This window comes from Nanorana parkeri, unplaced genomic scaffold (assembly GCF_000935625.1).
Source record: "Nanorana parkeri isolate BGI_ZX_2015 unplaced genomic scaffold, ASM93562v1 scaffold307, whole genome shotgun sequence".
Classification (NCBI taxonomy): domain Eukaryota; kingdom Metazoa; phylum Chordata; class Amphibia; order Anura; family Dicroglossidae; genus Nanorana; species Nanorana parkeri.
Genome location: NW_017306575.1, coordinates 592740 through 607701, shown reverse-complemented (window position 1 = coordinate 607701; position 14962 = coordinate 592740). Strand labels below are relative to the sequence as shown.

At 42.4% G+C, this 14962-nt stretch overlaps 1 protein-coding gene across 1 annotated transcript in view; it reads right to left on the bottom strand.

The window, feature by feature from the left end:
* FANCC (Fanconi anemia complementation group C) overlaps nucleotides 1-12428 on the bottom strand; it is a 108519-nt gene extending 96091 nt beyond the window's left edge. The window contains exons 1-2 of the mRNA XM_018557872.1: nucleotides 12214-12428; nucleotides 7813-7897 (exon numbers count right to left, since the gene is read on the bottom strand). Coding sequence (XP_018413374.1) covers nucleotides 7813-7897; nucleotides 12214-12372 — 244 coding nt within the window. The 5' untranslated portion in view covers nucleotides 12373-12428. The remainder of the gene's footprint in view (nucleotides 1-7812; nucleotides 7898-12213) is intronic.
* Nucleotides 12429-14962: the final 2534 nt, after the last annotated feature.

Genomic DNA, 14962 nt, shown 5'->3' with positions numbered 1-14962 from the left:
TATCTTCTTGAGGTCACAGCATGCTGCTCTGTAAAGAAATACTAGCCATTCCCAATTACAATCAATTCTGGAGTTTAACATTGTTTATCCAGTTTTTCTCTTAAATTGTAAAGACTATAGCTCCAAATGGCCACATTGTCATTTGAAGGGCTAAAATCAATTCAATCCTTAAGACTATATATTTTTTAGAGTTGCACAATTCAGAAATATCATGAATTCAAAGTGAGGCTGATTTTGCTAAAGGATTTGAAAATGTTCACACAATACATTGTGTGAATGTTTACTTCAATTATCCAATCATATGCAGATCAAATAAGTAAACAGGGATTTTCAGAGGCCTCATGGAGGTAAGGTGTTGATTCTATTTGCATAATTGGAGTCTAGGAGGTGTTATTAACCCGCACAGAGAGAGAGGTGTTCAAACAGCATTGTTTGTAGAAGACAATAGATGTCTCCCCCCGCCTGCCTCTATTCATTCTACATTGTTACATAAATTGCCTCTTTCACACCTCTTTTAAACCAGTCTTCCTGCCTGTCTAGGATGCGTACTTGACTGTCTTCAAAGTAATTATATTTTTTCATTAGATGTAGGTATACTGCTGACTCCTGACCAGAGGGTTTGGCTCTTCTATGCTGTGCCATACACAGGTGTAACTGCTGTTTAGTTTCACCGAAATACAATTCTGAGCACTCCTCACTGAACTGGACTGCATACACATTGTTGTTCATCTTGTGTTTAAGAGTTGCGTCATATTGATCTCATTTTAAAAAAATGAAAAGAGTTGGCACTCTCATAGAAAATGATATATTTGGGATCTCCAGCCATTACATTCTATTTTGTTTTGACTATAGTGGGGAAGGGTTAGAACAGACCCCTTCCCTACTGAGGAGATTTCTGCCCTGTCCGGACAGAAAGTGATGGAAAATCTCTACAATGCGGACATGGAGAACAATAAAAACACATTTTCAATAGAGTAGGTAAGGGTATGAATTTCTGACAATGTTTTTCATGTTGGCTGTGCGTTTCTGTTCCAGTGACAACAGCACCCCCCATTTCTTGTCCTTTTAAAGGGCCAGGAATGGTAGGGAAAATCTATTCATAGAATTCAAGCAGTAATAACAAATAAGGTAATGTTGGGTTGAAGTTTGTTTTTTATTCTGGTCGCAAACCGAATCACATTTTTTGAAAAGGGTTCAATGTAAATCAGGTTTATCCGTTCTGAACCATATGAAGAAAAAAAAATGTTACCACAGGTTTCTTTTTACCACCATTTTTGCTCTGCACATTCTTTTCACCCTCATTAACGCTCTGCACATTCTTGTCACCTTCATTATTGTGCTGCACTTTCTTTTTACCACCACTCTTGCTCTGCGCATCCTTGTCACCTTCAATAACGCTCTGTACATGCTTGTCACCTTCATTAATGCTTTGCACATTCTTGCCACCTACATTAATGCTCTGCGCTTTCTTTTTCCCACCATGCTTGCTCTGCACTTTCTTGGGAGCCATGCTGGATTGAATACAGTACAGTACTGTGCTACAAAGCACACAAAAAAAAAAAACTTCATAGTAAGTGTCCACAGCCCTGTCTGCGACCCCAATCTCGAGTACAGGAAGCCACGACCATTTGTCAGAGGGGGGAAATGATAAAAGCAATAGCGTTTTTTTGAAAAATTTGTAGCAAAGGTGAACTAACCTTTAAACAGAAATGGTGGGTGGTGTTACTAGTGAACAGAGTTATTTTATATTTATGGTTAAGGCAGCAAATGAGACAAAAGATTAGGGCGAGTACAGAGCTGAAGTTACACTAAAGAATGAGATTTGAGTAGGTCTGTTGACTAATTAAAGGAGAACTATGAGATGAGTGATTTCCACTCACCTCATAGTTCTAGCCGACCTGTGACAATGAGACTGTCACAGGTCGGCTCAGTAGATCGGGAGGTGAGGGAACACATACCGGGTTCCCTCACCTCTCGATCCTGTCACGGCTCTCTGCCTTGACAGGGGGAGGGGCTGGATTCCCCTCTCCCTGCTCCGATCTGCCAGCGCTGACTGGCGGAACGGACAGGGGAGGGGGCGGGTACAGCTGGTTCTGCCTCTAATAGGCAGAGCCAGCTGTCACTCACGCACCTGGGCGGATCCCTTCATCTACGTCGGGATCCGCTCCAGGTGCGGCGTCTCAGTATACCGCGAGCTGTAGCTGTAGCTCGCGGTATACTGAGCTTAGGGTAACGGGAGGACGCTAGTTTGTGTCCTCCTGTTACCCTAAGGAGAACTATGGGGAAAAACACTGACCCCATAGTTCTCCTTTAAAGAATGAATCCACTAAGCACTACTTGTATCCAACAGTATAACATAACATCATACTCAGTATTAAAGGAAAATACATAAAAATGTTCATAAGGACCAGAAGTCATATTATTTTGGTTACAACAATATTTTGCGGTGTTTTGTGCTTGACACATAGCAAAAGGTACCAATTCCGGACTCCTAATATTTTCAAAAATACAACATGCCCAGCATTCTTTTAGTTGTAGGAGTAGTATATTTTATAAACACATACCTTCTAAAGTTATGCAATTTATCTAATAATAAAATAAATAGGTAATAATTATACTTTCTACAATGACTGATTCCCTAATTTTACAACGCTGGCAACTAATTGTGCATACTGAGCTGTTGTCTGTGATTCTAACATTTGGGCAGGAAACACACACACTTAAGTAGGGTATACACGGTTGAACTTTTGAACTAACGTACACACTGGAACAATCGTTAATACCATTATAGGCTCGGCAATTGTCGTTTGAAATTTCATTTCATTTTCATTTACCATTTGGTTTTGGAATGAAGGGAGTTTTTTCGACAAAAACCAAATTCACTGAATTTCGTGAACATTGCCGTTTTCGTCTGTCGATTGCACCCTACTAATGGATAGATATTCGAACGAACATTTCCAAAAACATCTTCTTTCGTACAAAAGTAGTGTACTTTTACGTCATTTTCAGGCCTAAAATGTGGAATATAACATGGGTGCAAAAAATGAAAAAAGGGCCTCAGTCATGAAGGGGTTAATCTACCAGGTATCAGAAGTAAGAGAGCTGCTAATTTGCATACTGGCAGTTCTCCTGGAGCCAGAAACCCCCAAAGAATCAATCCATCCATCCATTTATAGATTTTAATAGCTCCCTCACTGCAGCATATGTAGAGATTTTCATTTAAACCAAAGTGTGCTTTAAGGACATATTAGCTTACACTGCCTAGGGCAAATTCAACATACTACACAGGTCCACTAGAATTATAACTGCAAGAAGCATCCCTACCAAAAAGATTTTTCTATAAAGAAACCATTAGTAAAGCCCAGAGCTCTGTACACCAAGCACACATATCAAATGACCAATATAATATTGAAAACACAAAAGTCGAGCTGTCCAGGCATTAGATGTTTGCATAATAATAGGCCTGACTTTCTAAAATTAAAAAAGAACTGTTTTTAATAAAGAAGCCTTAAACCTCACTATAGAAAAGCTTAAATAAAGTATATTTTCATGCCAATATACACAAAGGAAGTGCAAAATGACTCAGAGGTAGCCCATAAACAGCTGTTGGGATGAAAAGTATTCAGTGTTTGCTGACATGCCTTCTGTAATATTATGAAAATATATTTTACAGTGATTAGGAACATATTCATTTTCTATCCATGCCACAAAATCTAAAGATTTGTGAGATTAGATGTTACCAATGCAGAGTCGTAAAACTATTAACCAAACTAATTGCAGGGATACAATTTCCTGTAAGGCTGCCCGTCTTAAATTTCATTCATTTGTCTTCTCCATTAGTAGCCCATGCCTGTAACAGAGACAGAAATTACTTGGTCATAACTATTAATATGGAGTCTTTTAATTGACCTCCGTGGTTTCATCAGGTACTTTAGGATGTTAATGCTGATGAAAAGCAGCCTCACACAATAAACGTCCAGCAAGCCAGTAGACCTGCACTGCCCTCCTGCTGATACCGCTGCTGCAGATGAGTGGGGTTTGTAGGTTTTCGATAGATATTGGTTTCCATTTCATGATTTTTGCCAAAGGGGCTATTTTCGGCCGATATGTTTCGGTGGCCGATATATAGGTGCATCCCTAGTGGAAATCTTTGGAAGGTGGAAAGGCCCTAGTTAGTGACCCAGATGACCACCAGGGATTTATCTTAATTTGTAGGGATTTCCTCTCATTTTCTGTTGTGGCTATGAAACAGGAAGTGAAGGGAAATCTCCCCAATGGGAGGCACATGGCAGAAAAAAAACAGACAGGGATTATAACCCTTCCTTACTCTATCCAAAGGTAATTTAGTTCCACTTTAATGTAAAAAAAAAACAAAAAAACTTGTATTTGAAGGCAGAAATGTAAAACAATATGATTATGATTTCCTGCTGCACAATGAGAAAATAACCACTATACCACAGTAGTAAAATCACTTCTATGGCTGAGCCCATAGTCTGAGTTTTGTAATTAAATGGAGGAACGGGACTGGGTGAATAGCTGAACTTTCTAAGAAATATAAAGAAGAAATAAGACCACAAGTGTTTACACTTCTCTTAATTTTCATAAGGAAAAATGGATAAATTCCAGCTGTTTGAGACACCAGGGAAGTGGCTATAGATTGACACTGTGTAAAAATACTACCGAGATGATGTAAAGGGTGACGCACAGAAATAAACCATCTGTCTTAAAGGATAAAACTAATACAGAAAGCAAATAGATATTTCTCAAAACATTAGTGTAAAAAGACAATGCCTTCCTTTATTTTTATATCTGTCTGGAGTACAGGAAAGAACATTGGCTATTTTTATATCTGATACCTGGGTAAGTAGTCCAGGCTTTTTGAAGTGCCCGTCATTGGGCACTTTTCCTGCTTTCCAACACTTCTTACTTTTCCAACTCCCTCCACCCCTAACACAAGTTAAGTATTTCTCTTGAAGAATGCTGCAGGTATGGCCACATTTTAGAAAGGTTGTGGTCCACTGTATTACAGGCGACCTTGAGTGATGTACCAAATCCCACATTATATACAGCATCTGTTAAAATTAACATTTTAGCTGAAGAAATTGAAAATAGCATTAACAACCTTGCAAACTGCTGTAATTGAAAATATAACAGGAGCCAATTTAAAAAAAAAAAAAGGATCTCAGGACCAATGGCATGCATTTATGAACATAATCGCTGTCTATGAGCAAGCACATTCTTCCACCACACCAACTACCACATTCTTCTCTACATAGCAGTTCAATATTCCTCCATGGTCCACCCCTTCCCTACAGCCACATTCACTTTCCCGGCCACTGCATCCACAACCTTTCTTCCAGTAGCACAAAAACAACCACAATCTCCTCTACTAAAGCCACATTGTTCTCCATTTCCATAGTGACACATTTTTCTGTTCCCCAATTCCAATCACACAACCCTCAGTACAGCCATATACTTTCTCCCTTTCAAGCCTGTGTGACAGTTACACAACCCCTCAACGTCTTTCTCCTCTTGCAGATACAGCCTCTCTTCCAACACAACCACAGCTGCTTCTACCTTAGTCACAACAATATCCCCCACTGCCAGAGGCGTAACTAGAACCTTCAGGGCCCCGGTGCAACAAACCATGAAGGCCCCCCCCCCCCAAGGCACCGCATGGTTAACAGGCAGGCTGCCGAGGTCCCCAGCAAGCGCGGGACCTCAGGCAGCCGCTTGTTTACATTTTTAGTGTTGGTGTTCTGTCGAGAACACTGACCCAGTATCTGCGCTTGCGTACAGACGGGATTAACGAGGAAACCGGCATTTATTTACAAAGTATTCCTTTGTAATGGTTAATTGTGACCGTTAATAATATGCCGTCCATGGCAGTAAATAATGGGTGGCAGTAAATGATGGAATATTATTAACAGTCACAATTAACGATTTAAACTAAATACTTTATAAATAAATCGCTTTTCCCTCGATAATACTGGTCTGTGTGCAAGCGCAGATGCTGAGGTCGGCAAATTCGACTACGTCGGCGTTCTCGACAGAACACCGGTATCTGCGTTTAGTATCGGTTCATTTTCACGAGTATGAGTACTTGTGAAAATGCCCAGTATTGGCAGTGGTGTATCCCTACTCAAAAATATCATGCATTGCTGGGACTTGTAGTCCTACATAGTTGGAGCTATTCTGCATTGCTGTATAATCATCATATAGCAATGCAGAATATCACCAGCTGTGCGGGACTACAAGTCCCAGCAATACATTATAATAGAAGTCAGCACTACACACACTCCATGGAATCCAAGAAGATAGCAAAAACTACTGTAACATTTTACATTATGGCAAAAACTACTGTAGCATTTAAGTGTCCAGGTCAGGGGTATGAGGGGCCCAAGTCAGGGGTATTGGGGTTAAGGTGCCCAGGTCAGCATAGGGGTAAGGTGCAAAGGTCAGGGGTATGAAGAGTGAGGTGCCCAGGTCAGGAGTATTAGGCCTCATTCACACAGCTAACTGACGGCCCGTACAGATCCGTACGGTGTGCACGGCCGTATCGGGCCGCTCCAAGGAAGGGCAGGTGCTGCATGTGATTTGTGCGCAGCAGAAGGTTCTTCTGTATGGTAGTATGTGACCGCACTCTCACCCGAACTGCACATCCACGTGGGTGCGGGTGTCCATACTCGTACGCAGACAGGATGGTTCCTGTCTGCGTCCGAGCACAGACACCCGCACAGATGTGCAGTTCGGGTGAGCGTACGGTCACGTACTCCCATACAGAAGAAACTTCTGCTGCGCACAAATCACATGCAGCACCTGTCCTTCCTGGAAACGGCCCGATACGGCAGTGCACGCCGCACGGATCTGTACGGGCCAACAGTGAGGGCTTAGGGGTAAGGTGCAAAGGTCAGGGGTATGAAAAGTGAGGTGCCCAGGTCAGGGGTATTAAGATTACACTCACTAAGGCTGGAAGTTGCTTTCTGTTGCGCCTGCAGGTCACCTCCAGGTGTTCATTGTCCAGTAGCTCCCATGCTGCTTGCAATTGGGCCACTTTATTCTTATTGTTTCTGTTCCAGAAGGTCCAAAGAAATAGAGCCTGAATAACAGTCACTCAGCCCAACAGCCCGACTACATACACCAGCACGAGGTGAAGCAATACCTGGCTCACAGTCATAACATGACTGCTTGGGGCCCGATCCGGTACCGGAGGCTGCTTGTACCCCCGTCAGCGACCCTGGCCACGGGCCCCCTAATGGCCGCGGACACTCGGGCGGAGCACGAGTGCCGGTATAGTCAGTCCGCCCCTGAGCGACACTATCTCGGGGGGGCCCTCTTCTTCCTCGCCGGGCCCCCCCAAGTGGCGGAACGCCAGCGCCCGGTCGCAATTGCGACCGCTGCGACCCTGGTAGTTCCGCCAGTACCCACTGCAACCACATTCTCCAGCATCATAACTATATTCTCCTACTGATGCCACTTTCCCCAGCCACAGTGATCCCATCTCCTGCAGGCACACACTTTGCTGCTAACTTGCCTGTAATACAGTGGTGTCCAGGCCGTAAAGTGGAGAGGGAGCTCAGAACGTTTGTTACCTTAGAAATGTTTTAGGTTAGGACAGCTTCACTTTATTAGCAGCTTGGTCCTGAAGCAGACAGGGAGCAGCGGGGTGGCCATCCTGGGGCAGAGGCAGGCAGTAGATCCATGGCATTTTTGCAGAAAGACTCTGCAGATTTAGGCAAAGATCTACAGACTGCATTCAAAAAGTAGTTAAAACAGAACAAAGTTTTTAAAAGACCTACATTTTTTGCTTACCATGGCCAATAACAATAGGGTTCCAGCAAAGGCGTCCCAGTAACTGTCCAATAACAGGGAATTTTCCTATCACCGCATTGGTACTCTGCAATAATAATCAACAGTGATATCTTAATATTGGGACTTGGCCCCCTTCAGTCTCAAGTGTTTAAGAACAATTATTTTGATATACAGTATAAAAAAAAACTACACAAGAACTAACATGTACCAAAGTTACTTTTGAAGCTGAACTCTCGACAGATAAACAGCACACAGTAATGCATCATTACCGTATTTGCCGGCGTATAAGACGGCGTTTGAGACCCAAAAAAAATCGCCCGAAAATCGGGGGTCATCTTATACGCCGGGTATACTTCGGTATACTGTATGTAGCCGAAGCGACATACAGTATACCGAAGTATACCCGGCGTATAAGACGGCGTTTGAGACCCAAAAAAAATCGCCCGAAAATCGGGGGTCATCTTATACGCCGGGTATACTTCGGTATACTGTATGTAGCCGAAGCGACATACAGTATACCGAAGTATACCCGGCGTATAAGACGGCGTTTGAGACCCAAAAAAAATCGCCCGAAAATCGGGGGTCATCTTATACGCCGGGTATACTTCGGTATACTGTATGTAGCCGAAGCGACATACAGTATACCGAAGTATACCCGGCGTATAAGACGGCGTTTGAGACCCAAAAAAAATCGCCCGAAAATCGGGGGTCGTCTTATACGCCCAGCCGTCTTATACGCCGGCAAATACGGTAAATGTTTTTTTTTTTAATGCAGCAGTCCAAGGAGGGTTATTCATAAAGGAGCCGAAGAATTAAGCCGAAGCATCAGCTAATCCTTTGGCTCACTTTGGCTGTGGTGCCCTCTGGTTCAGCCGAACCGAAGGGTTGCTGTAAGGGCTATTCACAATATCGCGTCCGGCAGCCGAAGGGCTCACTAGCTGGCCCCGCCCAATTTTTGTAATTCAATGACAGCCCATCGTCCTCTGGGTATTTGAGGTCACTGGGCTGTCATTAAATGACATCTGGACAGAGTCAGCCGTGACATCACAGCCAGCTCCACCCAGTTGTCATTCAGTGACGGCCCAATGTCCTCAAATGACCTGAGGAAGCTGGGCTGTCATTGAATGACAACTAGGCGGAGCCAGATGTGACATGGCTCCCCCCAGTTGTTTTGATTTGGATGGGACCTGCGGGAAGACTCTTGACAGGTGCTGGGGAAATGTAAAGAGTTGGGTGGAGCTAGCGGTGATGTCACCGCTAGCTACGCCCAATTGTTTATATTTTGCCGGCATCTGTCAGGATGTAATTTTGCGGTGGGAGTTTTCGCGTGCAGATAGGTCAGTGGGCATCGGGTTCTATCTTTTTATTTCGGCAAGTCGTCATCATCGTGGACAGCGCTGGCCGTAGTGACTTGACCTTAGAATTACCTCATTGGATCAAATTTTTGGGATTTTAAAAACATTTTTAAAGGAATTGTCAAAAATCGTTGTAGTGTGCTTTTTTTTATTAAAGGATTTTTTTTTATTCTGATATTTTTATTTATATATATTTTTAACCCTTTGTCCCCCTTGTGAACAAATACTCATTCACAAGGGGGAGGCAACATCTGGGTGCCCCTTTATTAAAGGGGTACCCCGATGCAAATAAGCCCCCCTGCCCACAGACCCCCCACAACCAATGTCCCAGGGCTTGTGGGGAAGAGGCCCTTGTCTCAATTGACACGTGGACAAGATGCTTTTCCAAGGAGGACCCTGGAAAGGGTCTGGTTGGGAATTTTAGGGGGGACCCATTTTGGGAGTGGGGTTCCTCCTTAAAAATTTTACCAGCGCTAAAGGGCCTGGTATGACTTTAGGAGGGAACCCCATGCATTTATTTTTGAATTTTTAACTTGGGGTCCCTCCTAACATTCCTATCAGACCTAAAGAGTCTGATATGGATTGGGAGGGGGACCCTACACTTTTTTTTATTCTGCTCGCAAACTTCGAGGTAGTGAGCAGAATAGCGAAGCCAAATGCCACTCGGCGGCATTTGGCTATTCACTCACTGCTGTTAGGCCCCTATGAGAATAGGGCGAATAGCAGAAAGTGAACTGCCGGAGGTTCGGCTCAGCCGATATAGATGTTGGATCGGCTCAGTCGAACGGCCCCTTCACTTTGGCTCAGCCGAACATGCTGTGCATGTTCGGCTGAACCGTAGCCAGCCGATGTATAGCTGAAATAAGCAGTACAGGGCCAAAGTGAATAGCCAAATGGTGTTTGGCTCACTTCACTTTGGCATGGTTATTCTGTCGGCTGCCGAATAACCCCCTAAGTATCAGAATGTGGCTGGGTATCAGCTTATTGCAATCTAGCCAAATCAGGAAGTCGGGTGGCGTGCAATGGCTGCACGGCTTCCTGATACTGGAAGTTCCGGGATCGGGATAAGTATCGGGAGCATTTGGTCGAGAATTAGTACTCGCCCAAATACTCGGTATCAGCACCGATACTAGTTTTGGTATCGGTACATCACTAATAAATGTTAGGGGTTTATGAGCATTGACACAATGGACCATACACCATATAAAACTTCCATATTTCTGCACCCGGAAGTTACAGGTATACAACCGCCTGTATAAATCAATGATAGGATGTGGCTCTACAGTGGTAAACACTGATCCGAGCGTATACATGCATACAGGTACGGATATGCGTCTATGGACACAGACAGTCTGCCTGTGTGCAGTAACATTTAAAATGTTATTTCAATTTGAATACATCTAAATGTAACTAAATGATTAGCCATCTATAACATTCATAAACTGACAAAAATGTAAATATTGCTTCTATAGAGCAAGGGGGTTGGGGTGGGGTTGTGTGCTGTGCAACTAATACGCTCATCTGATTGGCTTATAACTTTCTGCACAAGTATGTACAGAGTTTGATGTAAAATTTCAGTCATCCCTAGCACTATAAGCTTAGGTTTTCTGCTATGATCCTTTCCCGTTTGATGAAATACAGAAATGCAATATATAATTTTCGCTTTTACAACACTGGAAATTATCATTTGATACAGGCAGACCCTTGCACTTAGCAGTCTGTTGGAGGATGTTGGCCTGATTCAGTGTCCACACAACAAAGAAAGGTAAGAATTTGCAATTAAGTTTTCTAAAAAAAAAAAATCGAAATGTAAATAATTGGCCCAGAGAGGATTTTCCCTCAAAAAAGTAGTTTCATTTTAATAATAGCTGCTTTTAAAAAGATTCCTGTAATGTTTTCTAAGACACTACTACTGCACAGAACAAGAATATCACAAAGTTGTAGGGAATGTAAAAACACAGTAAAGTATAACAGACCACCAATGAAAATGTTTTTGTAGATTTTCTTTTAAATGTACATTGTGATGGCTCATTCTATTCTACCTGCTACCACATTTATAGCTACATCATACAGTTTTAAGTAAGTGCTGAACAGGGATAATGCACATGTAAAAAACCTGCTAACCATCTCCTGCTGTTGTAATAAACATAACATCTTTGTTTTACATGCGCGGCTCACTCTAGACTTGCTGGGGCCATGCACAGAGACAGTCCATTGAGAGCCAACCTAATAACAGTACCAAAGAGCTACACAACACACAAAGTGGTATAGGCTCCTCATTATAGCTAGTGATAAATCATGGTTATTGCCCTGCTGCAGCCGTTATAGCTAGCAAGCCAGAGATGCTGTTGTTTACTATTGCTATTAACAGGCTACATTAATCTTAAATACATGGGACCTGCATCTTGCCAGCAATTTGACCCACCAAGAGACAACAAGATTGAAACTAATTGGGTTGGCAAGGATTAAGAGATCTTTTGTCTGTGAGGTAGAAAATGTGGTTTGAATTTTTGTGGTTTTGTGTAAATGTATTGTCATTCAAAGACTGCAACATCAACATCATATGTTGCTTTTTCAAATATAAATGCATACAGTACATTTGTACTTATAGAAAATAAATCCACAAAGTCGAGTATGGTTGAACTGAATTGATCATTTTGCACTGCAGACAAACACACATGAAACAAAATTCATTAAGTGTAGCTAGTTTCTGGTACAGAAAAATGTTAATAAGAATGGAAGTCCCACATGATAGCAAGGGCTGCAAACTAAAAAAAACATATTTGATATGCTTACCAGATTGAGGTTATTATTCATGTTAAACCACTGGAATGAAATGAAAAACCTCCCAAACTATAAATCATGAAAGATGGAAACAGATTACTATGTCTTTTAATCCTTATTTGCCGCTTCGATAAAGAAACATACCTCAGGTCAACACCATAAGTCTGCAAGCTGATGTGAGAATGAAGGTTTGATGAAACCTGGACTGTGGTTTAATACTCCACCAATACTTAAGGCTAATTTCTTTCAATAAGCTACTTACCATATGTTTCAAAGTTTCATAAATCTGCAACAGGAACTCATGTAATTTCGGCAAGTGAAGGCAGACATCTCGCTGGATTTGTAAAGTAGTAGTATCGCGCCACTCAACGGCTTTTCTAAGCCAAATCTCAATGTCCAGTTCAGAGACTGTGGTGGCCATTATCAGAAAAAAGAAGGTAAGCCAAAAGCAGATAATGTCTTCTCATTTGGAAAGTCTGAAATTAGAAACAAGGGCATGACTTAGTGTATGTGTTAAAAAGCTTACATTTTAGCATGATAAAACAGGACAAAATTATGTATTGAGAACCCTGGAAATCCCATCATAAATTGACGAGTGACACTTCCCTATTTCAGTCTCTTGTCGAAAAACGTTCACAACTTTGGACGTTTTTGGATCAAGTTACCCTGAAACATAAAAACTATTTCAAATGTTCTTTTTATGAATATGGGCATAAATGCAGGAGAGTGCTCCACCGCTCTATCCTTGCCAAACACACCTGTACTTATGTCCCCAAAATGATTTCCTCAAACTCTCAATTGGTGCACTGCACTTATCAAATTGTGCAGGCATTTTCTGCTTACTCTGACGTATCCAGTTCTAACTAGGGATGCACCAATACCGATTTTTCAGTATCGAGTACTGATATTTTTTTCGGTACTTGCTGACACCGAATACCGATACCGGAAGTCCCATTAAGGAAGCGGGGCGACATGTAATCGATTTTATTGGGGAAACACAGATTTTTAAAGATATTTTGTCCCATGATTTATTCAGGAGGCAAGTCCACCATATATGAGTAAGTGTGCCTACACATGTGCAGAATTTGATTTGTTGGTAAAGATTTGGTGTAATCTATGTGGTAACCTGTACTAATCGGTCAACAGTTTAAAGTGACATTAAAGGATAATTTGTTTTCCCTCCCCCCAATGTTAATGTCAGATACCTTACATCAGGGGTGGCAAACTCAAATTCATCGGGGGCCGCATCAGCAGTATGGTTACCCTCAAAGGGCCGGTTGTATAGGACTATGCTTCTACTCTGTATTATCATAAATAGTTGCCTCTGCATTCAGTTGCTACTGGTTTTAATAATAATTTAAGTAATAACTAGCCTTGAAAACATCCACAAGAAACTTTATTGGAGACTGCTCAGACTGCAGCAGAAATCCCTAATCTGGCGTTTTCAAGTGACAGCTGTCACCTAGTCAAGTTAATGATCAGGTGACAGCAGCTCCATGTAAACGCATGCACACCGCATGTAATGATACGTGATATGATTACATGCGTCCAGGTAGAGTGATTGATTCCTAGCGGAATGTAAACATATCACGTATCTTTACATGCGGTGTGCAGGCGTTTACATGCAACTTCTGTCACCTAATCATTAACTTAGGTGACAGCTGCCATTTGTAAAACGCCAATTTAGGGATTTCTGTTGCAGCAAAACGCAAGTTCCTGACGCAGAAATCCCTAATTGCACCTAAAATAAAGGTGTGAATGCAGCCTAATACACTTCTACTCCCCAAACTCCCCCCGTCCCCACCACACTCACATTAAAAAAATACATTTCCGATCCAGCGCTGACTCCTCTCTGCTTGCAGGCACTTCCTGTCCCATGGTGTCTGCATGCGGGTGCACGCCGCCCATAGACTTACCTTGTATATCTCCCTGTCTCCCGGCCGAAAACCCAAACTGCGCATGTGCCCGCCCCAAGATGCTTTGCGGCCACCTGAGAATTTTCAGATTTTCTGACGGGAGTGCGCGTGGAAGACACAGGTAAGCTTAAACTGCTTTAAAAAAAGAAACTTTTTGCATATATCTATTGCTTGCTAGCAGTAGATATATGCAAAAAAACTTAAGGGTTTAGAAACCCTTTAAAGTTTATCTTTTGTATGTGACTTGCTATACTAAGATTATGAGTGAGATACAAGCTGCTGTTTTTGGCCTCAGTGGAGAGGGCAATACCCAGTTCCTTTTCCCACTCCATGAAGAAATAAAAAATCTTCCTCGTGTGTGTAGGAAAGATAGGCTCTGTATGAAAAATATATATTATGATTAGGAATATCAATAGAAATTGCAACCAGGCTCCACTAGGGGGTCCAGCTAGGTTAACTGCCTCCGGGCCGGCCGTAATAAAAAAAAAAGCCGGCCGGGAGCTCTCTAGATCTGAGCGGGCGTCTTTAGACGTCCGCTCAGACACGCCCCCTCAGACACGCCAGAGTGGTGCGCGCGAGCAGGAAATGGCCGTAAAAAATTTAAAGTTACACATAAAAAAGAATAGTCCCCACCCATACATACACGCATGCAAAAATGCGTTGGGGGCGCATACGTGCAAAAAAGACGATTGCACCCATTACGCCGCAGATGTTACATATCGCCGCGAACGTCGAAGCTATCGCAGCGCTGAACACTGAAAAATGGCCTGGCCAGGAAGGGGGTCTAAACACCTGGTCTTGAAGTGGTTAAAGTTAGAGATCCATTCTGAAGACATTGGATCAGGTAAGAAGGTTTAGTGGAGTTCCTGTGAAGGAAGGATGTGACAAGACGGCCATCTGGTGAAGAAAGATTTTATTTCTGTCTGGTGGACTTTCACAGTTTGAGAGTATTCAAAATGTAGGGCAGTTGTGATGTAGGAGGAAGAAATTAAGGAGCTAACCATTGCAGTACAGTAAGGGGGAGAAGGTAGGTTTCTCTTTACAAATGAACCAAACGTTTTAATTTCTAAATGTTTTTATAAAGATGTATGTATG